Source organism: Tenebrio molitor, chromosome 2, assembly GCF_963966145.1.
Source record: "Tenebrio molitor chromosome 2, icTenMoli1.1, whole genome shotgun sequence".
In the NCBI taxonomy this organism is placed as follows: Eukaryota; Metazoa; Arthropoda; class Insecta; order Coleoptera; family Tenebrionidae; genus Tenebrio; species Tenebrio molitor.
Genome location: NC_091047.1, coordinates 17,542,503 through 17,568,852, shown reverse-complemented (window position 1 = coordinate 17,568,852; position 26,350 = coordinate 17,542,503). Strand labels below are relative to the sequence as shown.

The 26,350-nt window shown below is 32.6% G+C and overlaps 1 protein-coding gene and 1 long non-coding RNA gene across 7 annotated transcripts in view; one reads left to right on the top strand and one right to left on the bottom strand.

Annotated features, from left to right (window-relative positions):
* Crtc (CREB-regulated transcription coactivator) overlaps nucleotides 1-26,350 on the bottom strand; it is a 54,903-nt gene that overhangs the window by 27,078 nt on the left and 1,475 nt on the right. For 5 of the 6 annotated variants that reach the window (XM_069036879.1, XM_069036877.1, XM_069036881.1 and 2 more), the window contains exon 2: nucleotides 9,908-10,051. The exons of the other annotated variant lie outside the window; for it this stretch is intronic. In XM_069036879.1, the coding sequence (XP_068892980.1) occupies nucleotides 9,908-10,051 (144 nt within the window). The remainder of the gene's footprint in view (nucleotides 1-9,907; nucleotides 10,052-26,350) is intronic. 6 annotated transcript variants of the gene reach the window in all.
* Nucleotides 7,090-7,865, top strand: LOC138122626 (uncharacterized). The gene is made up of 3 exons (XR_011156558.1): nucleotides 7,090-7,187; nucleotides 7,247-7,293; nucleotides 7,342-7,865. It is a non-coding gene; the product is annotated as an uncharacterized lncRNA (long non-coding RNA).

Here is a 26,350-nt window from a genome sequence, read left to right as displayed (position 1 = left end):
TAATGGTGCATGAACAAATTCATTCTGCTGTCAACACGGTTTGATAGAAAACAAAGAAAAGAATGTAGCGTACAACAAACTTACATCACTATTGATAAAATTAGTGAATTGGAGAAAAATTCATAATCTGTTCGTTCATTTTAAAATTTCGTATTTGGATCAAAATAAATGGCATAAATTTGAATACGGAAACTGCAGAAAAGAGCTTGATCATCGAAATGAAAATTACTATGCGCAGCAAGGAAAAATCATGTAATGAAACATCATGACGATCAAGAAACCTTTTCAAGAATTCAAACGACATACACAATGTAAAACCGGCAAAAATGTTGAGCTATGTCATTATTATGGTAGTGGTTGTCAGTTATGTCAGACAGAATTTATGAAAATATTTTAAAATGCACTTTTTTGTTTGTTTTGTAATTTTTTTGACTTACTCCAAAATAAGTCCTGTCAAATTGACCGACGTTTTCAGGGTTTGATTTTGTCATATACAGGGTGTTATTGAAAGCTGTACAGATATTTTAACCACGAGCTACTGGCTTCACGTAGAACTCGGAAAAAATATCTAAAAAATTCTGTCAAAAAATAAAATGACATTTATTTTTAGCTACAATTTTTTAAAATTGCTTTTAGTTTTCTACGTTGTCCTACAACCTCGTAGGTAAAATTTCGGCACAGTTTAAAAATACACCCTGTATATATATCATGTTTTATAAAATGTCCGTATCCTCTGATATTTTTAATTTCACATTTTTTTATTTCATCGTGTAATTATAATGTCATGGCTCACTTTTGGATCGCTCGGTATAACCTCGCAGAAAAAAAATAACACTAACTTTTGAAACAAATGACGAGCACAAAGCGAGAAGCTATCAAAATGCATTGCGTTACAGTGTAATAACCAAATCAAGTTAGCTGGAAAAACAAATTTCAAATAATTAACATAGGGATTGCGCAAAGATGCCGCCAATGTTTAGCGCAAAATGGAGCGCATAGACGATAGTAATTTTTCTTCAAACGTCCGTAAAATATGACATTGCAATGAATGCTGCATTGATAATGCTAAAGTGTCACTTCATTGTCATGGCATTTAACGAGCTGACCAGCGTCCGTGAAGTTATTATCTCCGCTGAGGAGCGTCCGTGAAGTTATTATCTCCGCTGATGAACGGCTGTAAAGTAAACTAGCTAATCATTTGAAATTCCTACCTGGTTTCTTAACATGTCTTAAATAATTTGTTATGAAGGTTTGAAGAAAAAATAGTATATGTTATTCGGAGCAAAAATGGTTTTATGTGCTTTGGCTGGTTTTGTCTGCCTCACTGCCTTCGGCAGCCAATCTACCAGCCTCACCACATAAAACTTCATTTTTGCTCCTCATAACATAATATACTATTTTATAACTTTTTTTTTATTTTTGTTATGGAAGTGTACAGTGAGCGGCAAAAGTATGGAATAAATTCATTAAAAATTAAAACAATTTTTTTTTTCAAAATTTTTTTTGGACAGGTCAATTTTAGTTTATAAAAATACATATTTTAATATGAAATAAAATTTCAAGCAGTCATTTGTTTTAGAGTTATGACATCATCGATGTTTTTTTTTAAATGGAAACCCCCTATTTTTTTTTCTTGATTTTGATAGCCCTTTTAATTGTCTAAACTCCAGTATAAAAATTTTGTTATCTTACATAAGGAAATTTTTGAGAAAAAAAAAGTTTGAAAAAATGACGAACAAAAACAAGTCAAAAACTGTGTTAGTAAGTACAGTGTGGAATAAAATGATTTACATCTAGTTACCTTTGCATTACCCTTGAAAAAATACGAAATGCCGCTCTACAAAAAAAAAAAGAAAGCCTAACCTCAAAATATATATCCAAATTCCAAATGTGATTTATTGCGAAGGGATGATATGAATGCTAAATTGAGATTGAAATTAAAAAGGAGCTAACAAAAGAAAATCACAGCTAGTGTTGAAAGTGGCCACCAACGTTTCTTAATTCATTTAGTAAATTGTAACAAATGAACAATTGTCAACACTTCGAAAAAAAAAAGTAGAGCGGTACAGGAAAATTTTCATGTGCAAAAATTCCAAAGGTAACTAGATGTAAATCATTTTATTCCACACTGTACTTAAAATTATAGAATTAAATGTTCGAATTGCCATTCCCCAGCTTGTTGACAATAAGCAAGTCTATGAAGAAATTCCCCCTGTTTTAGTTTTATACCCGCACCCAATCAAAATAAATTTCTATAAGTTGTGTTTCTATTAAATGAGTCCTTTTGTAAAACAATAAACACATACGAATGAAATTACAGTAACACTTGACTGTTTAATTTACTCGTACCTTCTTGATTTTTTGACTTGTTTTTGTTCGTTATAAAATTTATTTTTTCCAAATTTATTTTTTTTTTCTCAAAAATTTCCTCATGTAAAACTTGTTTGACACGATGCTAAATTTTGTAGAAAATTTGTTAGAAAATGAGAGAGACCCTCGATCAGGATCATAGTCTGTCTTTGTCAGATCCTGATCGTTCATTGGTCCTCTCTCATTATCTAACAAATTTTCTACAAAATTTAGCATCGTGTCATACAGCCTTAAGATAACAAAATTTTTATACTGTCATTTAGACAATTAAAAGAGCTATCAGAATCAAGAAAAAAAAAATAGGGGGTTTCCATTTAAAAAAAAGTATCGATGACGTCATCACTCGAAAACTAATGACTGCTTGGAATTTTCTTTAGTACTAAAACATGTATTTTTATAAACTAAAATTGACCTGTCCAAAGATTTGTTTGAAAAAAATTTGTTTAATTTTTAAGGAATTTATTCCATACTTTTGCCGCTTACTGTATAATTGTGATACATTGTTGTTTTCAGAATAAAAATCTCTATCAGAATGTCTAAAAAAAGTATATGTTCGGATTTGAAAAAAAATATTTTTCCACTCTCTACATGGTAAGTACGTTGTTATGACATTGATTTGGTGGATGTAGGTACAACTTTTTTGACCTACCGTTGGTTGCTATTAACGACGGGATGTAAGTAACCACTTACCTCCCTCGGGGAAATAAGTGACAAAAATTAAACCAAACAAAACACTAATATGCCTTATGGTAACGTTTATTCGATTTCTGTGGCAGGGGGAAGGAACATGAAGCGTTTGCAGCCTCAGCAACTTCCATTTCTCTTTTAATTTTGTTCAAATTCATTTTACAAACTTTTGACACGACGCTTTTAATATTGACGTTTTGTGTGATGAAAGTCGTAGCAACCGGCAACAGACATACTAATATTTTATTCAAATATTTAAAATAATTTCATCAAAAAGAAAGTATGCAGTTCAAAATAACTTTGAGAGTGGAAAAAATATTATAAACAATTCGGGAGGTAACTAATTTAACCAGTCTCGGACTCTATTGCTACCCCTCGCTATCGCTCGGGGGCAAACTTGTCCTCGACAGGTAAATATTAGTTACCTCCCTTAATGTTTAAATAACTATTTGCCAGTTTACCATTAAAGCCCTTGGGGATATATGTACATGAATTTATTAGGCCCTTTTGTAGCCTATTCACAACCATTTAATTTGGTGTATAAATAGTTAAAATCCTCCTATAAATAAGGGAGTTATGGACTCGTCTTCTTTTTTGGGGACACCTGTATATTCGAGTTCCACAGGACTCTTGATATAATGTTCTTTTAAAGACACTCTGTACATGTGTATCGCATTTGGCCGTTGTTATGAAGACGCCTTTAATGGATAAAGATTAAGATTATTTAATCTTTAATACTATAATGCAAATAGGTGTCCGTTTCGTGTAACAATATGGCGGTACCCACGAAACTGTGTTGCTATGACACGTCCCTTTTGACAGTAAAACCTGTCATTAACTTCATAAGAAAAATATTACAATAATGGATAATTTAGCGACAAAGGGCAGCAAATAGAGAACGACATTTAAATATTTTATTGCTTTTAGTGCGTAAGCACGGGCCGTTCCACTGGTATACTTAAAGTAATTAACAATTTTATTCTTAATTTTGCACCCATAATTTTGTTTTCATCAGCATTACAAGCGTACCGTGTGTGTGATTCCACAACACAACAAAAACTAGAAGAAAAAAAGTGGTTATTGATCTACATTGGAAAAAACATAATTCACTACAGTCGCTGACACTTTACTTAATTGTTTGGACTAGTCATTTTGTTCATATTTCTCGCTAGCAACCTTCGTACAAACAGGTTAAAATTTCTATATTTGCCCAACAGATCAATAGATTCGCAATTACAATTTAGTCCAAAAAATGAAGTTTTTATACAGGGTGATCCAATTTTTTTTTTAAATGCTCTAGCAACTTTATTTCTTGTCCGATTTTAACAAGCGATATATCAAATGAAAAGGCGTTTAAGGGACCATGAACTGGCATATAATATTTATTTTTTAAAGAAGCAGTTTAAGTGGGGTGATATTTAACTTTCTTATTTTAAATAGTGACATATGTTTTTCATTACTTATTTTTAAAGTCACTATTTTTCTCAACATTGCTGTACAAAAATATCATTTGTTTTTTGAAAAAAAATTCAGAAATAAAAATGACATTTTAATGAAAAAGCGATTAAAATCAAGTTGCTTTGTGAGACCTGTCAGCTAGAGCATTTGTTACACAAAGAATTTGATAATTCAGCGGCCTGTGCACTTTTTTCACACTCAAAATACGCTTGTAGCATGTCGGTCATTTCTTCAAAGGTATTCATTTTTACTCACGATTACGAGGAAATACAATTTTAACAACTTGTCAAATTCTTTGCGTAACAAATGCTGTAGAAAGCAACTTGATTTTATTCGCTTTTCATTTTTATTTCTTCATAACATTTCAAAAAACAAATAATATTTTTATACAGCAATGTTTAGAAAAATAGTGACTTTAAAAATAAGTAATAAAAAACATATGTCACAATTTAAAATAAGAAAGTTAAATATCACCCCACTTAAACTGCTTCTTTAAAAAATAAATTTTATATGGGAGTTCATAGTCCCTTAAACGCCTTTTCATTTGATATATCGCTTATTGAAATCGGACAAGAAATAAAGTTGCTAGAGCATTTTAAAAAAAATTTGGATCACCCTGTATAACGCACACAACAATTTATTTTTTGTATTTGCTCTATTATACAGGGTCATTATAAATTATTGTGGTCCAAGTTAAAAACTGAATGTAAAATTTATGGTTGCCGCTCCATATGAAAATGATCAAAATTATGTGAATAGGTAAGTGAATATAATCGATTCACGATGAATATGGATAAGAGGTGGCTGTGATTTATTTTTATCATGTTGGATAAACTGACTCAATTTTTTCCGATCAGAAATATAACATGATTGTTCCGACATTCAAATTTGAACAATGTTGTCTAATTTAATTTGATTAAAAAATTATGGATAGAAAACGGATCTATACAGTTTTTGATTAGTACCTATGGTATACCGGGTGGGGCATCGTATACGCGCACGCGAGAATTCGCGACTTCTAACTAAATAAAATTGTCGAAATTTTTCAGACTTACCTGGCTATTGGTATGGTACATTTCATAATTTTTTGATAATTTTTCACTTACAAACAAAGCCAAAAAAAATTTAAATGTAAATTTCAACCAAAAAGTCAAATTCTGATTTTTGTACTAACCTACCCAGATTCACTTCCTATAATTATTTACGAAATCTACGGAAAGAAATACCAAGTAGATTTTGAATTAAACGCAGTTTTACATTTCAACTTTCAAAATCATTTTTATTTATGACCTGCTACTTGTGCTGTCGTAAATTTAGGTGACAATGGAAACTGTCAATTTTATGGCAAAAAGGTTTAAAACGGTCGGCTATACCTTTGTTGGGAAATTATACCATTGTGCCGTAAATCATCCGTCTGGTTTACGTTTAAATAAAAAAGCGAATTATTTAGGTAACCAAGTCAAAATTTGTAATTGTGCCACCAGGGTTTGATGCGCTAGAAGATACAGGTTCATTTAGTGTAAAAACTTTATAGGTAAATTAACAGTTAATTTCAGAAAACTAATAAAACTGTTACGGCCTTATTTATTAACAAAAAAAAAATTAAAAAATTCTCAAATATACCTTATCAATAATTAGTCAGGTATATAAAATTTCGCCAATTTTATTTAATTAGAAGTCGCGATTTCTGGCGTGCGCGTATACGATGCCCCACCCGGTACAGAAATTTTCTGATATTAACTGTTAATTTACCTACCTACCTACCTGTTTTTACACTAAATGAATTTGTACCTGCTAACGCATCAAACCATGGTGGCACAATTACAAATTTTGACTTGGTTGGCTAAATAATTCGCTTTTTTTTAAAGGCAAACCAGACGCGTGATTTATAGCAAAATGGTATAATTTGCTAACAAAAGGATCATTCACTAATAGCCGGCCGTTTTGAGCCTCTTACTTACAGCTTTGCCATAAAAATGACAGTTCCCATTGTCACCTAAATTTACGACAGCACAAGTAGCAGGTCATAAATAAAAATGATTTTGAAAGTTGAAATGTAAAACTGCGTTTAATTCAAAATCTAATTGGTATTTTTTCCACTAATTTCGTAAATAATTATAGGAAGTGAATCTGGGTAGGTCAGTATGAAAATCAGAATTTGACTTTTTGGTTGATATTTACATTTATTTATTTTTTTTTGGCTTTGTATACGATGCCCGACCTATACATATAGCTTTAATAAACCTTGCACATTTGTATATATAAATATTCAAGTTCGAATTTCAGAGGCATTCATACTCAAATTATGATTCAATTCGAAATACGTTCAAGCTGGCAACGATGTTAGCGTTTCCGTCACACAATAGGGGCTATTCTGTAAGAGATCCGATAAATTTACCGCAGCGTTAAAATACTCGATTTTATCGGAGCGTTAAATGCATAAATTTCTATTCTGTAACTTGAATTTAACGGAGACCGGTAAAATACCAAGCTTTAAGGCATGTATGTTAAATCAGTTGTGAAATGTGAACACACCACATTTCATCCGGCAGTAGATATAATGCGCACGTTTGTTTTGCAAAAACCAGACTGGAAATTCACATGTGAGGTTAAGTTATACTTCAACTGTTAATGAAAATGTGATCATTTAATAGAATGTGATTAACAAATACGTAAGTATTTACAAATCATCTGAAGAATTTTGTTATGAAATATGAAATGTGTTTTGCAGACATCTGTCGCATCTGAGAAAATTTCTCTAGGCCTGGGCAGTAAAATGTAAAACAGTTTTTACAGTCAAAACGTGCCGATTTGATTTGATTTTAGTTTGTTTCCAGCGTTTAAGGAAAAAACAACATAAATGTCTCGAGGTCCAAGAACAACAAAAAAGCAAAAGGAGCTCCTCGTGTGCCTCCTAGAAAACCAACGATTTCAATTAGAAGGGCGGACGGAAAATGCTATTGAGTTAGAGTGATTTGAGGAAAAGTGAAAAGAAGTGGCTGCATTGTTAAATAATATGGAAGCGGCTCGGAAAACTGTTAAACAATGGCGGGAGGTAATGAGTTATCCTTTAAAAAAATTTATGTAATTTAAAATGTTTTAAGACGTTAGATGACTTCAAAAGCAGCACGAGAAGTACCTGGTGTCGTTGGCCAACGCAAATATTAAATTGGCCCAATCAGTTTTGGAGTTGGCAACAAAATTGAGGAGGAAGAGGCCAAAATGTGCTGCACTACGGTTAAAAATTTGATGTTTTTTTGTCATTTTAAATAAAATTAAAGTATGTAAGATGAACATGTAGATAATTTAATTTTCAACTAAATCCAAGCAACATCGTTTGTTTAGTTTAAATAATTTTAAATTTGGCAATTTGGCAGACTTAATGGGTTACTAGTGCCCCTCAGTTGTCGATGCATCATCCATGCTTCATTTCTAAATAATTGTTATTTTAATCATTCTATGCAGTTAAAACAATTGACCTGTTTTACCTTCGTAAACGATCACGTTCACGTTCATGCTGTTCGACAATTCCCAAATAAATTAAACCATTAAATGCCAAAGTGCCCACAGATACCATAAATTTTTCCACAAATCTAAATATAAGTAATAAACGAGTTAAAACGTTATTCGTTTACCGCTTTTTTAATTTTAAGGGTTGGTCTGGCCTAGCCGATAAAATTTTCCCCTTAAAAGTCAGATTTAACGCACTTGCTTTAAAATTTTAACGCACCTACGAGATACAAAATAGCATTTTCGTTTTAAGGCACCCTTAAAATTTTAAAGCAGCGTTATTTTTATCGGACCTCTTACAGAATAGCCCCTAATGTAACCTTAATTGAAATCAACCTAACCAAATACGAAAGCTATCAATTTCTATTGGGGAATTTTATTTGTTCTGCAGCTACTACTAACAATGTTACCAGATGTCATCGCCACCCCGTTATATACACACCATTCACACGATTGACACTATTGTGACAGTTCACACCACATTACAGTTATGTTTGTATAGAGCGGCAAAAATTTCGTGACATGGGCATGGCTTGCTTCGACTACAATAATTTATAATGACCCTGTGTAAGGATGATACTTTAAGTTGGTCCTTTTCCTTTTTTTAGTAATTCTGATAGAATTTTATTCTGTCTATGCTCAAACTCAAAGCATTTTTACAGTGTAGCCTTGAAGCCCTTAGGGCTATACGTGATTTTATTTGGTCATTTTGTAGCCTATTCGCAATCAGTTAATTTGGTGTATAGATAATTAAAATCCTCCGATAAATAAGGGAGCTATGGATTCGCCTTTTTTTGGGAACACCTGTATAAACGCTTATTACAAAATTTGGCGTCGAAGTTAGCGTTGAAGAGTCGATAGTGAATGCACTATACGGGTAACGGATCACGGATCAGCTGTTTAAATCTTACGCTTTTACACGAGTGGTGCGTTCTCAATCGACTCTCCCAAAAAAGACCCTTTACATCCACAAAGATTTAAAAACAAAACAGAGTTGCAAATATTCAAAAGCGTTCAAAAAAATTACGGTCAAAATGCGTGGTGCTTGATATCTTTGTTTCCGTTAACGTATGGAATAGCCTCATTAACTATCAAATCACAAACGACAAACAGTGCTCTTTATAACTAAGCATCTAGAATGTTTCTGTTTTTCTTTGTGGGACACGACGGTTTTTACTTTAGAACAGAAATCTTTCATGAAGGAATCTTTTTTCGTGTGACTTCTTTATATGGCCATGTCTCTAAAAGTCCATATTTTCAATTCAAAAAAAGAATAACGTATTAATGAGAAAAAAAAATTAGTCCACAGATGCCAAAAATGTTTCCAATTGGCTGAGAGGCAAAATAGCAACATGTTTGGAAAAGAGGGAGGAGAGGGGTTCAAATTCAACACCTTTTCTAACAAATGATTTGTTATTTAATACTGCATTTCTGTTTTGCAAAAGGTCAAATAATATTGAAGTGATCAAGGTGAGTTATGTATTTGAATGAAATGTCAAAGCACACCGACTAAAAAGATAAAGAAAACCACGGCCTGCTTTACTAAAAAAATTTTGAACCCTCGACATAACACACAATAATTGTGAAATGAAAAAAAATTAAAACATATTTTCTCGAGTCTACGTGCTAGGCACACAACAACGTGCCACCGAGATGCTTTACGCAATTTTAAAATTTAAGACTTCAATATCTCTTAAATGATATTTCGTAATGTCATATTCCCGTGCATCCCTTCGACAAGCAATAGTTACATGCAAAAAGCACATTCTTTTAACTTTAAGCTAACATTCAATCTAATAGTAATCATTAAATGTTAAAAATAATACGGAAAAGTGCATAACATAAAAACTACAACACTGAAACAACTAGGGTGAAAGATCACCTTTGCTGATTCTGTATTATGAGAAGTGGACTTGACCGTGGGAACACCCGCGGACACATTGGGGAGAGAACCCCCTCGAAATGTGCCCAATGTCTGACTGTTGATACGAAGTGTGTTTTTAGACGAGCTTCGATCAGGCACCACCTGAAAGCATCTCAGATATGACAACCAACAATTGAAGGTAACAAAAAATGTCAAGTTCTAACTTATTGCTCTCAAACATGCGTAAAACGTTTGAATGATTGAAAATAAAAATGTGCAGGAAGAAATATAAGAGAGTTGTACCATTTAACTCAATTTCTTCCATCCCTCCCCAAAAAACAAGAAATGCATTTTTTGCCGATTTACGGAAAACGTGATAAAAAATACTTTGAGAATTGCTCCAAAAACAGTAGTTTTTTTCACTTGTATCGACAAAAAAAAGTACGTAGCAACATTTTACATTTGCAATCAATCTACTTTTTCAGACGACCACTGTGAAATATGGCACATTTCACACGGTTTTTCCTTAGTGAAAATTTAAAATTGCAAACGATTTCAACACGAACACGAACGAACAGCCTAACCGTGTACAATGAAAAATTTGAGAAATCTGATTGGCCGACAGCTGTGTGTTTTTATATTGTACACGGGCCGATGATTAACGATGTCTATCTCCGCGCAACGGCATAATTATTTGGTCCGCAGCTCTGTCGAATAATATTTGAAGTTTGAACGGATGCCGAATATTAGCGTTTTTTTTTTGTGGTCGTCGGAAAAATATCGTGTATACCACGTGTTGAAAATTCGATTTCACACTCGTTTGCTTAAGCCACGCACGCGCCTACGGCTTGTGGCTCAATTCTGCAAACTCCTGTGAAATCTTTCATTTTCAACTCTTGATATACAATATACTATTGGATCTCTACCATGCACACGTTGCGGGCTGAAAAGGTCTACCCTAATGTATCTGTCACAATAGTGTTAATGGTAATGTTAATGTTATTGTTAGCCAGAATGTTAATCTTCAGAACATTGGTGAAACGTTCAACCGTTCACAATAATGGTGATGGTGATGTTAACGTTAGAAACGATGTTAAGAGATCCAGAAAATGTCTGGTTCTTTAAAGTTTGTCTAAACATAAGTGAATTTTACGGTTTTAACAACTAAAGTACTTTATGAGGGATGTTGTAAAAGTGGGAATAACCAAATCTGCAGCTTTTCTTTTAACAAAGACAGGCACGCGTTGCAAAATTTAGGACAGGGTAGCTAAATATTCTGTTGTGATGAATTTGTCGTGAACAACCCTAAAATCCCTCATAAAGAACTTTAGATGTTAAAACCATAAAATTCACTTATGTTTAGACAAACTTTAACATCTTCGTTAACATCTACCACTCACTATCGAGAATTTCACGCACGCGCAGGCGCAGTGACAGTTCACACCACGTTGACAGCTGTAAGAGTAACATTCCGTTAACATTATTGTGAACACTGGACTACTACCATAACCATTGCCATCTCCACTAACATTATAACATTACCACTAACATTAACACTATTGTGACAGACCCATAAATCGCACTTTTTATAAATTCCAAATGACTGTACATAAATATGGCAACTATGTACGAACATTTATGTGGCAACTGTGTGGGTGGGGTAGAGTTGACATTTGTATCACATTTCATAAGGGTGCATTTGATTTTTTTTATACCATTGCACATTGATTTGACAATTTTCAAAATTGCGCGACAATCAACTGTCAAAGAAATGTCAACTCTATCCTACCCAAACAATTGCGACATAATTTTTCGTACATAGTTGCGAAACTTATCCACAATTATTTTGAATCACCCACTATTATAATAAAAATAATGTAAGAAGTCCCGCGGCAAAAATATGAACTAATGAATGTTTTTACTTTCTATGGTAATGAGCAAAAATTTTGAAAGTACATTCAAAACAATAAATTTACGTTTAAGACGTCATTCATTTGAACAATTCAAACTCTAAATTTTCATTTTTGCAGAATGTCGAAAAGCTAAGAAACTTTTAAAAAGTATATGTTCAACATAGACATTATTTAATGTGCAAAAAAAAACATAATTTACTATGAAATTAAATTTTTTGTTTTAAGTGTACTTACAGAAATATTAGCCACTGTCAAATCTGACAAGGGACTTCTTACATTATTTTTACTTTTTATTACATTTCAATATTTGAAGGTGGGTGTATTTGGTTGTAACCACATTAGATTTAAAAAAAATCCTACGTTATTATTATTAGAAATACGGTATTTACCGTCTTCATTTATAATAACCCAAAGAACATATGTTAAACTAAGCTTTCACTCGCCGGCATCATGGAAACCACTTTTTTTAAATAGGTTCATTTGTTCGTAACGTGCACATCCCCGCACCGGATTACATTTTTTGAGACTAATGGTAGTTTTCAAAAAGTAACAAAATCGATTAAAATATTGGTGCCACACTTCATACTTCTGATCATTCTGACGTTTCTCAAGTGTGAGGCAGGATGTTTGAACATTATTATCCCAACAAAGTAATTTAATGTGTAAAATAAAGTAATTATTAAAAATTATTTTGTTGGAGATGACTTATGCAAAGATTCAACTTAATGTGAACATTATAAAGGAATTAAAACATTTTTAAATTAAATTTATAACAATATTAGGCAACGCATTTATTAGTGCAAAATGAGTTGCAGACTGAATCTACAGTTTTACACTAATTATTATTTTAGTTACTCTAAATGTCATGTGACCTATTTTATTTTTTATTATTGTTTTGTACCAATTAGAACCTTTGTTTGTATTCTCTAGTGTCTAGTGTATTTGAAATAAACAAATGAACAACAAATCGAGAAAATTTATAATCAAGTCAGCCTTGGAGATGAAACCGTATTCTCCGACTAACTAATGTTTAGGGGCATGTCATTTGAAAATTTGATATACATACTTGATATTTTAAACACGTACAATGGCGGCCATCCAAAAGTGAACGATAGCTTGCGAAAATTTCCGTATTTTTCGTTAGATTAAATCAGGCTATATTCATTGGCGTTCGTGCAGCAGGCGTTACTATTTTAACAATAAAAAGTTGTAATAATAAAAATGAGACTGAGAAGTAATTAATACATTATTAAAATGAAAGTAAACTTTACTAAAGAAACCTTTCCAACACCTATTCGCATTGGCCTCTCAAGCCTGTTTTCTTGCCAACCCCTCTTTATATTGAAGATGCAAGTCTTACTGCAATGTAATTCTCTTGCCACAGCAGCCAACGACCAATTTTCTTTTAGCTTTGCAATAGCCCTAGCTGTCTGCATCGGAGTGAGATGTGGGTGATGTGGCATTTAAAAAAAATTGTTTCAATAATTTTTTTATCGCTAGTGTCAAGCTTTGACATTTTAGGACGCCTATGATTTAAAGTAAAAATCAAACTATAAAAAAAAAACGTTCACTTTTGGATGGCTGCGATAGTACGTGAATCTGTAGCCTTTACAACTTACTTTTGACGCTAATTTATTTTTTTCGGTAGATTCCCGGTAGACATTTCGATGTGACTTGAACTACAGTGGTACACATTTTTATATGAAACAACAAATAATTTCTCGTATTCGCGTTTTCTGGCTGCCATTTATGCGACATGTACACTTGATTTCAAAAAAATAGCGTACAAGTGCTGAGAGCGATTTTTGTAATATTTTCCTAATGTAAATGCCCGGCTATAAACTGTTTCTAGGCAACACGCTACCTTCCTTCTAGTTTAGTGATGATTCGGGCTTTTGTCACTTTAATGTAACCATGAAAACAAAGCTAACATTACATGGGGAAATATTAGGTGTACGCTATTTTTTTGAAATCAAGTGTATGTATTGCTATTTCTTTATAAAATATTGCTGTTCTATTAATTGGAACTTAATTCCAGTACTTTTTGTTCCGCTATTTCAAATACCCCGCAAAAGAACTCAAAAAAGAAAGTTAATGTCACTACTAACCTCGGCCGTTAACCAAATTTATTGAATTGTTGAATGACGGTTTTAGGACTTTTTGAGTTAGAGGTCATAAAAAACCTTCATATTTTAATATCGTTGCCAGGTTGTTAATGCCGCTTTAAGGCATAGGTTTAAATTTGACGAAATACCCACAAGAGCGTTCTATGTGGTTTCTGGTGACAAACAAAAGATATACCAAAAATGTAAAGCAGCAAATTAATTGTAACAGTTGCAAATGACTAATTTCTCTCTAAGTGATAGATGATTTTTCGTTTCACAATCAATTTTGGTTACTGGCGGCATATTTATTTGGATTTAATCTCTCAATTCAAAGTAACCAACCTTAGGCATTCAAAATAACTTGTGAAAATTCTAGTTACACACAACATGAAAAACGTTTTTCCCTAAAAGTTCGAATTATAGGGAGTAATTTATTTTTGACACGAGAGTACATTAGCAATAAATCGTAAAATTTATTTGACATCCTCGGAAAAAAAAAATAAAAAAAAAATAGTAGGTACAACAAAAATCGACTTTTGACTGTAACAGATCCATATACTGTATAATTATACTCGTGTTCCAAAATTTTAATAATATTTAAATTTAATAATATTTATCTTGAAGTGGCTGCACAACGGAAACTAATCGTCCACGCTAGTGTGCGGTTTTGATTCGCAAAATAGTTATTTATGTATTAAGAGCATAATCGACAATTATGCCCGTGGTACATACAACATTTTAATTCTATTTCTTAACCCTCCACCACCCGGCGGCACGGCACTATTACGGATATTACTATCAAGTAATAGTGCAGTGCTAATCAACATAATTACCGGCGTCTCTCCTCCACATTTTGACTTTGTTGTGTTTTATTATGTTCTGTGTCAATGTTAAGGAACTTCCTCACGATATGACATGAGTATAATAATATAGCTTTTTGAAATTCAACTACCAATGTGTTACCTAAATCCAGAAGTTTTAGATTTTTAAAAAGAGATTGCGGTACTATTCCCGTTGCTGAAATTGTAAGTGGTAAAATTGAATTTTTTTCTAAACACCAAAGATTTCTCATAGCAACGGAGAGCTCTAAATATTTATTAATTTTTGTGTTATATGTCTGTGTTATGTTATGTGAATTTGGAACAGCTATTTTATAATTTCTAAAAGATTCAAACAAATATTTAGTATTCCTTAAAGGAAATCAACTAAAAGTTGTGTCCATGCAAATTTAGTTAGCTATTTTGATGTTGTTAGGGTTACTGTGTATACAATGTATGATTTTCTTTAATACAATAATGATTGACACCATTGTTTGAATAATTAAACCAACCGTTGCTTGGTAGATTTTTGACAGATCTGTGCCATAAAGTCCAATTTATTCCCTAACTGGGGGCGTATAAAGACGATTATTGACTAAAATAGAATAAAGACTATTACACTTTATACATTAGGAACTAATTATTCAGAAAACAATTAATTCATATTAGGTAATAAAAAGAATCCACTTAAACACCAACCTTGAAGCGATCGTTTTTTGACATAAAAATGGGAGGAAGTATACGGCTGTTAATAAAAGTTACGACGGTGAGATCTTTTTTGCAATATACAGTGTGGAAATTAAGAAACGCTTAATTCAGTAATTCCGTTGAAATTATAAATACTTTTTTGGAAAAAATCTCCAAGAGCAAATATTTTCAGCCTATGTATTTTCAGTTTCTTATGTCATTTGTTTTTCATGTTATCACGTCATCCACTTTTTTTTTTTAATAACAACCTATATTTTTTATTATTGATTTTGGTAGTACATACTTTTTATTCAGTCTCCAACCGTATAAAATTTTCAATATGGTATATTTCAAAAACATCGAGAAAAACAGTGTTAAAGTTCAAATATGTATTAAAAATTCCTTAAATTGGGAAAATGAATGTAGCCACCTAAGTTTGACGGAAAGTTATTAACGGCACATTCGTTTTTATTTTGAAATTATAAAAATAATTGAAAAATCGAACTAGAAATGCATTATTATCTGCTCAACTCAAAGTTGGTAATAACGATGACTTCGTGAGGCAAACATTGTAATAAAAAGAAACTAAATTGATTAACCAGAAAAAAACTCTAACAATACTTAACATCCAACACAAAAATAAGCACAAAAATAACATTTTTCTACAATCGTCAAAAAAAACGCGACATTTATGCATTGTTATCAAGTCACAAAGTATATAATTTTTTGATAGATCAAAAATAGTTGTCAAAAAGTTTCCTTGGATGCTTTAATTTTTTTTTTGTCCGACACTAAGAATTTGAGAATTTTCTCCTGTGTGAACGAATTTTGATAAATGTCACCACTTGTCAAAACGAAACGTTAAGCTAATTTAAAAGATTTTAAGCGATTTGGAGCCTTTAAGGGGCTCGTCGAATAAAAAAACATTGTATTTAACTCGTTCGTGTGTCAATTGGGCTTTTTTGGTACTCGTGGGCCTTTAAAACGCTCATTTCACTGGCGTTTTAAACTATTTTCATCGTAAAAACAGTGAAAAAAAAAAGTTAAAACATCCAAAGAAAATTTTACAAAAATTCGTAACCAAGTGACCAGCGCAAGCGGGCAACTTGAATGTCTGATCGTTTTGTAGTAAGTATGAATTTTATTAGCAAAGTTTTAAAAAGCGGCTGTAGAAAAAATAGTGTTTGTATTTCCTGTGCAAGATAATTGTTTTGTTGGCGCATTCGAATGAGTTTGAAGTCTCGGCCTGACGGTCTCCACCAAAAACTCATTCTAATGCGCCAACAAAAAACACTGCGCACTTAATATAAAAATAACTAAATTTTTAAATTACATTTACGCTAAATGTTCAAAGTGACGATCCTGTACCATCTGACAATAGCCAAGACGGTTATAAAATTCATTTCTAACATTCTGGATAATTTGAGGTGATATTAACCTAATCTCATGTTGAAATTACTTGCTTGAGATCTTCTAAATTATTGGGTCGATTGTTGTACACTTTACTTTTTAAGTACCCCCGCAAAAAGAAGTCTAATGGAGGAGACCTAGCCGGCCATTCCATCGGATCTCTTCTACATATCCATCTTCCTGGAAGAACTTGATCCAAGTAACGTAACGTCGCACATTAATTGCGTAATGAGGCGGAGCGCCATCTTGTTGTGACCAAATGGTGTTATTTGGTGGGTCATGGTTATTTGCATTGGAGAATAATGGAACTAATGCAGGCATCAATTCCAACTGTAAAAATTGAAGGTATCTATCCCCAGTCAAACTGTTTGCAAAAAAGAATGGACCTAGAAATCTGTCATCAATAATTCCTACCCAAACATTAACTTTCTGAGGATATTGGGTATGAATTTCCTAAATTCAATGGGGATTTTCCCTAGTCCAATTTCTATAATTCTGTCTATTGACCGTTCCATTTAAACAAAATGTTGCTTCATCCGAAAATAAAACACGTTGGGAAAACATTGGATCGCGAAGGCAAATTTCCATCATTTGTTCACAAAATTCTTGCCTACGATCAAAGTCATCTTCTGTCAACTCATGTACCAATTACCAATTGCAGCTTATGTGGGTGGAATTTTTGAACTAAAGTGTGGCTTATATTGTGGTCCAAAGCAATGCTTCTACTAGTTGAATGTGGATTGTTTTCAATTTCTAGCAGCAAGTTGTGCATCTTCATTTAATGTCGCCGGAGGTTCAGTTTTTGGATTCTTTACAACGCCATGTTCCCGAAATTTGTTTTCAATCTTACTAATTGTTGTGCTATTAAGAAATCCCACTCGTGCACTTCGTCCACTCGTGAGATTTCTATAGCAACAAAGATTCGTGCATCTACTTAAAATTATCAAAAAATTACCATCACTTATGTGATTACTGTTGAAAATTTTGTACGATTGGAAACGGAATAAAAAGTATGTACTACCAAAATCAATAAAAAATATAGGTTTTAAATTTAAAAAAAAAGTAGATGACGTCATAACATGAAAAACAAATAACATAACAAAATGTAAAATGACAGATAGTTTAATTAGTGTGTAAAAATCAAGATACCCTAGCTGTTCAAAATGTGTAAACATGTCATTTATAGTTGAGGAGGCCAAAAAAAGCTTTATTAGTTTTTTGAAGAAAGAATCGCTGTTTTAATACTAACAGTTTCTATTGTTTTTCATTCAAGGATTTTATCGAGTAATTCTTTTTTCGTGCTTCGTTATCAATGGATGTGTAAACACATGAGCGGATATGAATTTTAGGGTTCAAATCATATTTAATTTTAACTCTGTTTTGAAAATTTTGCGGAAAAAATGATAAATGAAAATAGTTATGTATTTTATTATACAAGCGGGCTAAATCAATCTTTAACGAGCGATGCGTTTAACAGCACGAGCAGCGAAGCCACAAGCGCGTTAACATCGCAAGTTAAACATTCATTTAGCCCGCGAGTATAATACAACTGTTTATCCAATTTTACACTAATAAACCTCTCCAATTTGAGTGTATTTTTTTTTTAAATCAAGTCCGAAGCTTGTGTCACTAATCACCTATGATTGTCGAGTCGAGTATGATTTTTTGTTGCCATGGGTTTATTGACAGGAGAAAAAATCGGTGTGACAGTCAATAATTTTATCCAATATTACTCCTAATAAAATTAGGTCTTTACGGCGTATCAGTGTGTAGAAAATGAAAATCTAGAAAATGGATGATACAGTTATGGACAATTGCTTCCCAGTACCTATAATGTATGTAATATAATTTATCTAAGTATTTAAACATGACTTTATAAGGCAAAATTGGATAAAAATGTTTATCTAATCCCGTGGGATAAATGACACTTATCCCACTCATTTGAGTGGAATAAGGAACTTCATTACCGGACGCATTTCATTACTCCACTCAGTGGGATAAGTAAGTTATTATTCAACTGAGTGATGTAATGAAACTGGTGGAAATAAATAAGATTTACCTTTTTTTTTAATTCGGGGCCGTCTTAGATGAAATTTTGTACATAATACGTGGGCTAAAGCATATTACAGGAAACTCGTGTAATATTGCTTTTATCCCACTAATTGTGTAAATAACTATTATTTTAACGAGTCCTACTGGTAATTAAATTTATTACGTGGACTTCCATAACACCCTGTATAATACGTTCTAATTACTATTTACACTTGTAGATCGCTGAGATTAAAATTTTATTATCGCTTAATCAGAATTTGGAAATCGAAAGCGGATTGGAAATTCTGTTTATTATGTTTAACTTGAAGGCCTAAAACCAACATCAAATCGGTGTTTTCCTGGTACGAGCAATCTTTACTTAATTTTGCAGTTCGTTTTTGAGGTCGCAAATTTAATGATTAAATTATGCATAAATTTGAATAAATTACACGATTAAATTTATTGTGACAGGTAATATATTATAACCAGTTTTAATCATTCATTCGAGTACGGTTATTTCTTCCCGGCTCGGGAAAAGGTTAATTTACGAGCGTATTTTTCTTGAAAAATAATTATTTTATTTTATAAAATTTTCGCACATGCAAAATCCAAACATTATAACCTCGACAGTGGTCTGACAATGACATATTAAAGTCTGCTGCTTCGAAGCCAAACGACAACATGGTGCTAAGGAACAGCTGGTTCAAAATAGTGAGATAACTCAGGGCATATCTATCTCAGTTGCACCGTTTCAACCAGCACGGACAACTTTGTATGTCCAATGTTTCTGAAAAATTGATAATTTTATTCACTTTAGAGTAAAATCACAACTGGTACAAACAGCAAAAAAATATGTACCTATATACAAAAACATTCATTTCTTTTTTTCAGATTTGTATTAATAAAAGATGGATCTGTTATTTAAATTCCAAATATGCATCTCACCAGCTAATTTTTTCAGAGTTCATACTTCAGTATGGACTACAAAATATGAAAAAAATCGACTACGGTTTCTTTAAACTGCTTTTTCTCGGGAACTATTTGCTTGGAATCCAAAAATAATAAAAACACTGCTGCAAAGTAAATTCATCGAGCTTTGAAATGGAACGTCTTTTGATATACGTTAATCGTAAACAGCCATAGTACACGTCTCCCTTACTGACCTTACTGACCTTCCTGACCTGTACGGCCGTTTTTCGAAAAATTGTGATCAAGTGTCACATAACACGCCTGTTGCATTTTCTGTGGTTCACCATTATACAGAGTTAGTCAAAAGTATGGAATGGGCGGTTTATTTCCGTAAATATGAACTTTATAACAAAATGTCTTTAACAATAGTATATTATACGGTGCGATCAATTAAAAAATAAATCGAGTCGGCGTGTTACCTATGGCAACCCATGCTATAGCATAGGCTCCAAAGCAAACTCGATTTATTTTTTAAAGAATCGCTCGGTATCATTAAGAGTAGAAGTGTCTCTTTTTGTGCTAAGCCCAGAGATTGAAGACCGAAACGCAGTTGAGGTCGACAACTGGGCGAAGTACAAAAACAGCTTCTACTCTGAATGATATACAGTGAGCGGCAAAAGTATGTATGTAAATTCATTAAAAATTAAACAAGACCTTTTTCAAAAAAATCTTTTTATCTCCACCTTCTAAGTAAATGACACTTTATAGGCATTTGTAGTAACTAAGTAAATGGGTAGTTACAGGCAGAGCCCTGTAATATTTAACAGGCACGTAGAAGAGACCTGTAAAAACTTTACAAGGCTCATCAAAAAAATAATTAATCAAAACTAATTAAATAATTTTTGAAAAAGTTTATTATAAACACAAACAAATTTAACTGTCAATTGTTGCAATTACATACGTTGATTATGCATTTTCATCCGTTTCGAAAGTCATTTTCATATCGCTCCTGGGATCGAATCAGTAGAGAACCGCACTTGCAGCGTTGGTAATTCCTTCAAAGTTTTCATTGGGCTTTAAAACCATTCTTTCTTTTCTTTCTTTTTACAACAAATTTCACAAACCTTCTGACAGTATTTTTGTTGTTTATCTCAACACCATGACGACGTAGGTATAATTGCCCCACCACCTTTCATTACAAAATTTTTATAAACATAAATAACAATTAAAAACGAAATTTAAAGGCTGAAGGTGGAAATAAAAGTTTGTATGCAACTCGCTTAGCAATTAATCTTTACTGGGCTTACTGGTTTATGGAGACTCGTTCCTTACGTCACTCGTCCCACAAGTGCCAGCGCGCCCGTAAAGATTAATTTACTAAGCGCGTCACATAAATAACTATACGAGTCAATTTTAGTTTGTAAAAATACATATTTTAATACCAAATAAAATTCCAAATTTGTTTTCGAGTGATGACGTCATCGATATTTTTTTATGGCAAAATCCCTATTTTTTAATTGTCTAAACGACAGTATAAAATTTTTGTTATCTTACATACGGAAATTTTTGAGAAAAAAAAATAAATTGGAAAAATTAAATTTTATAACGAACAAAAACAAGTCAAAAACTGTGTTACTAAGTATGTACTTAAAATTATGGAATGGAAAGATTTTAAGCGATTTGGAGCCTTTAAAGGGCTCGTCGAACAAAAAAACGTTGTATTCGTTTCACTCGCGTTTTAAAATGGCCCACTCGTTCCAAAAAAACCCAATTTACACAAGAACTCATTAAATAAAGTACTATTAACGAAAATGTAGGGATATTTTTACATTTTCAAATGTACAATAAAAAACTACATTCAAAACATCAACACGTAGGTTTTGTAAAAAAAAACCCTTAATTAAAAAACTATTAACGCAAATTCAAGTTAACTTTCAAAGCAATGGTTTTTTTATTTAGGGACTTTTGGATTACAATAAAAAAATTAACATGAGGCAGTAATTCATCATGAACAGAACTGTTTCAACATTATCAAAAAACAATCCAAGATCAGGAATTGTCTTATAAGATAAGCGATATACAAAAACGGCGACATTAAAATACCCTGACCTGCATGGTCTCACCTATTGCAAAGATTTATTAGTACTGACAGCAGCTTTATCTGCTGATTTCAGTGTATTTACACATACGCCATTTACTAAATGATGACGCCATTATAGTATAGTGGGATATAAGGTTAGGAAGTGCATTATAACAGAATCGACTTCCAAGATTCTGTTATGGCACTTACTAACCGTATATCCCATAACGTTTTTCGCACAATCGCTTATACGAAAAAAATGGCTTCGAAGTAATTTTTTGACAGGAATATTTTGAAGACATTAATGTCATTAATGACTTGTTAATTAAGTTCAACTTTCAGATTGTGTCAACAACACTTGTAAGTAGCTATAACAACACGATTGAGCGAAAATTCAAATTAAACTTCAAAAAATACACACACGTCTATTTTGTTCAACTTTAACGTATCAACTTATCGTTAAATACATCGTCGGTCGAAAAAATTGCAGGTAATTAATATACAGTGTGTCACCGGATAGGTGAAACGACTCTTGTAAAAGATAAAAAATTCTAGATTTAAATTTTCATTTTCTGGGGTTCAGCCCTGCTTGGTTAAAGACTAATTTCTGACATAATTTTAGTTTTGAAAAATCATGTATGCCTTGGATGAATGAATAAAAAAAAATCACACTTAGATTATTACTATACTAAGGACAACGTAACATTTTATCTGCTCCGTCCATTTCATTTTCTTAGTTACCAATCAAATAGGTTGTTAAGACGATCTGATTTACACAGTAAAAATTTCTGATATTCGAATTGTCCGCCATAGTACTATTAGCACAACATAGATTTTTTTTTTCAAAAAGTCATTCAAGGTCAGATGACAGTCAATTTTGTTTTTTCAAATGTGTAAATGCCTAAAGCAACAAACTTTGAGTCTAATATGTTCAAAATTTTCCGGAAAAAAAAGGAGCCACCAGCAACCAGCAACCGGAAGTTACTCTTGTTATACGATTTAAAATACGAGTGTGTTACGAGTGTGTTACCAACTTAAACAGTCCTTCTTGATCACCCCGTATTATAATTGAAAAAAATCAGGTATGTACACCTACTATGGAAAAGAATCTTAAACGAAATAACAATACTTTTTTAAGGTTAAAAAAAAAATAATATGACAACGTGTAATAAATATTGCGTTTAGAATTGTTTTCCATAGTATACCTTATTTTTTTCAAAGAAAAAATTTCCAATAAAGCTATTTTATTTATTAATTTTTGCGGTTTCTGTTAATTGCATTCTAACATGTGGCATATCGTTGATTCAGAAAAATAATCTCTTTCAAAATCGGAATAAAAAAATATACCAAGCTAAATATTTGAAAAAACAAAGTTGACTATCCTGACTTTGAAAAACTTTTTGAAAAAAAATTAATCGATATTGTTTATTTGTTTATTGTTTGTTTAAATCGAGGTATAAATTACGGAACGTTGCAGCGTTTTTTAGGACGCACCCTATATACAGACATTTATAATTTCAACTAAATTAAACATTATTTTGACGAATGATAGCGCTTTACGTGATAATGCAGATATTTTTTGCACAGCCTTATCTGGTTGAGTGCGATTAGATCTGTCACTCGAGTTAAAACCTTTTTTTACAAACGTGAAGATGGCATTATGACGAGCAACGTTTATTTTGAAAAAGTGAGCGAATTTTAGAGCGGCGGCATACTCAGCTTGTGAGGTATTTTCACTGGATTAAGTATGCAGAAGTAATGACAGGAAAAAACACAAATTACGTGCGCAACTGGCACACGAGAAGACCGGCGTCTTCTTCAAATCAGTCTTCGTGGCCGCAGTGCTAAACCACGAAAGGAAGACGCCGTTTGGACAATTTTTGATTTAGAACGTGTACGACCTCCTCTAACCTGTTGAGTGCGACTTGAACAGTGCCGTGAACGTCCGCAGGATTTGGAATGGAGGTCGTCGAGGTCAAATCACAACGATCGGGTCCTAGCAAAAGAATAATTGTTTGGAGTGCCATCAGCTACAACGACTGATCTCGTCTTCGAACTGGAGAAAATTTGAATCTAAACCGATGCGTCCACAAGTCTAGACTATCCCAAAAGCCTTATTCCAGCAAGATAGTGCCCGAGCCCACGTTGTTAAAAGTAACATTAGGCATCTTCCGTGGCCCGCGCGTTATCCTGACCTATCCCCAATGCAACACATGCCGAACATGGTGGGTAAATCAGTACACACACCAAGACCCCACGATTACCAATACGAAAGACCAATAATTGTGGGTTATAGCTCGGATAAACATTGCTCGTGAAAATTTCTAAAATTTCAATCGTTTACGCATTTCCAAAAAAATACACAAATAGAATTTGATTTTATTGTTATTTGTCGGTGTCGCAATATTGTGGCCGATGGTGTATTTTGCAATGCGACTAAAAGATGTAATCAAATTAATTTCTCTTCAAGGATTTAAAATGCACATAACACTACTCTCTTCTGTGTGTACGTAACAATACCTGCGGCCATTCCTATCCGTCCACTTCCTTGTGTAACATTTTTTAAATTGTATGGTGTAAGTTGTGTCTGAAGTTACAATGCTGTTAAAGTGTGTCAAATATCAAAAACGTCAAATGAAATGTGTAAAAACGAAATGAGAAATATTTTTTATATGAAAAACAACTACACCTAATTAAAATCTACAACAAAATATTTTATGCTGTTTGGTATTTTTTTTAAATTATACAACTTTTTATTACGGGTCCTTTATGTACAACTTTATTACCTAATGCTGTGACATAATATACGCAATCTTTCAAACAATAGTATGTACTTAGTTTATTTAACGAGTTCCTGTGTAAATTGGGCTCGTTTCACTCGCGTTTTAAACTGGCCCACTCATGCCAAAAAAGCCCAATTTACACACGAACAAGTTGAATACAACATTTTTTTGTTCGACGAGCCCCTTAAAGGATCCAAATCGCTTAAAATCTTTAAAATTAGCTTGACGTTTCATTTTGACAAATTGTGACATTTATCAAAATCCGTTCACACAAGAGAAAATTTTCAAATTCTGACAGCGTCGAACAAAAAAATAAATTACAATGAAGCTAGCTTATTATAAGCGAATTTTTTTCCAAATGGCTGCCATCATTTCAGCAGTTCTGTTCATCGCAAAAAAAAACGAGTAAGTTAAAATAAAAGGATAAGTGTCCAAAATGAAAAAAATATAAAATTGTAGATTTGGAAAATTAGATATTGATTTTTTCCGTTTTTATTTCATCTTTAGATGGCCAAAAAATTAGAAAAGAGGAAACTTTGACTAATTCTGGTACACCAAGTCTGAAGCCAATCGGTTAAGTAGATCTCGAAATATCGGGTATCCTTTTAAATTTATCCTCAAAGTTGGCCTTGAAAAGTCGATTGTAAATGCACCACTCGTCAGTTTGCAGAGTAAAAACACAAACAGGGCAAAGAGTGAGGTTAAATTTAAACAGCTGATCCGTGATGTGAATCCGTGGTACGTTCATAATCGACTTCTCAACGCCTACTTTGAGGATAAATTTAAATGAACACCCGATATTATGACACCCATTTTAAAAAACATAGTTCGAAAAAAATACGTTTAAAGTTTTTCGTAGAATTCTTTTTAAAAACTCTTTAACTTCGTCAATTTTGGGAATTTCCGGATATGGTTTTAGAGACACGTTTTCGAAACACTATTCAAAAGCCATTAGAAAAAAAATTGTTTTCAAATTACTAGTCTAGAATACCCTCTTGAAGCATGTAAATGTAATTACAGCAGCTCTCAAACTTACAGGAAGTTCGACGCTTGTGTTGTGACTGCGTCAAATTTAGATCAAAACTGCCAACTCTACAAAGTAGAAAGGTATTAAAAGGCAACTGCGTCAACGTCACTTTTTACATGGACGGGGAGTATTATTAAAAATAATTTCCAAAATTGGCATTTTTCATATTATATGTACCCTACACAGATTAGCTGTCAAATTGTTGCAATTTTATTATGTTTTACAAACATCAAGTGTCGACGTTGTTATTTATGCTTTTGCAATCATATGCCCAATATTAGTTAAATATTTCGTTTCAAGTCGCGCACTCTTTTTTTCTATTGCTATTGTCATTATTTTCGTATTTCAAATTTTCCAGTAATAAAACTATTCTTTTGTTCGACTGTCAGGATTTGAGAATTTTCTCCTTGGTGTGAACGGATTTTGATAAATGTCACAACTTGTCAAAACGAAACGTCAAACTAATTTTAAAGATTTTAAGCGATTTGGAGCATTTAAGGGGCTCGTCGAACAAAAAAAACGTTGTATTCAACTCGTTCGTGTGTGTGCCTTTTTTAGCACGAGTGAGTCATTTTAAAACGCTCGTTTCACTCGCGTTTTAAAGGCCCACGAGTGACAAAAAAAGCCCAATTTACGCACAAACTCATTAAATAAACTACTATTAATATGTATAACTAACAAATTTAAAGAGTACCTAG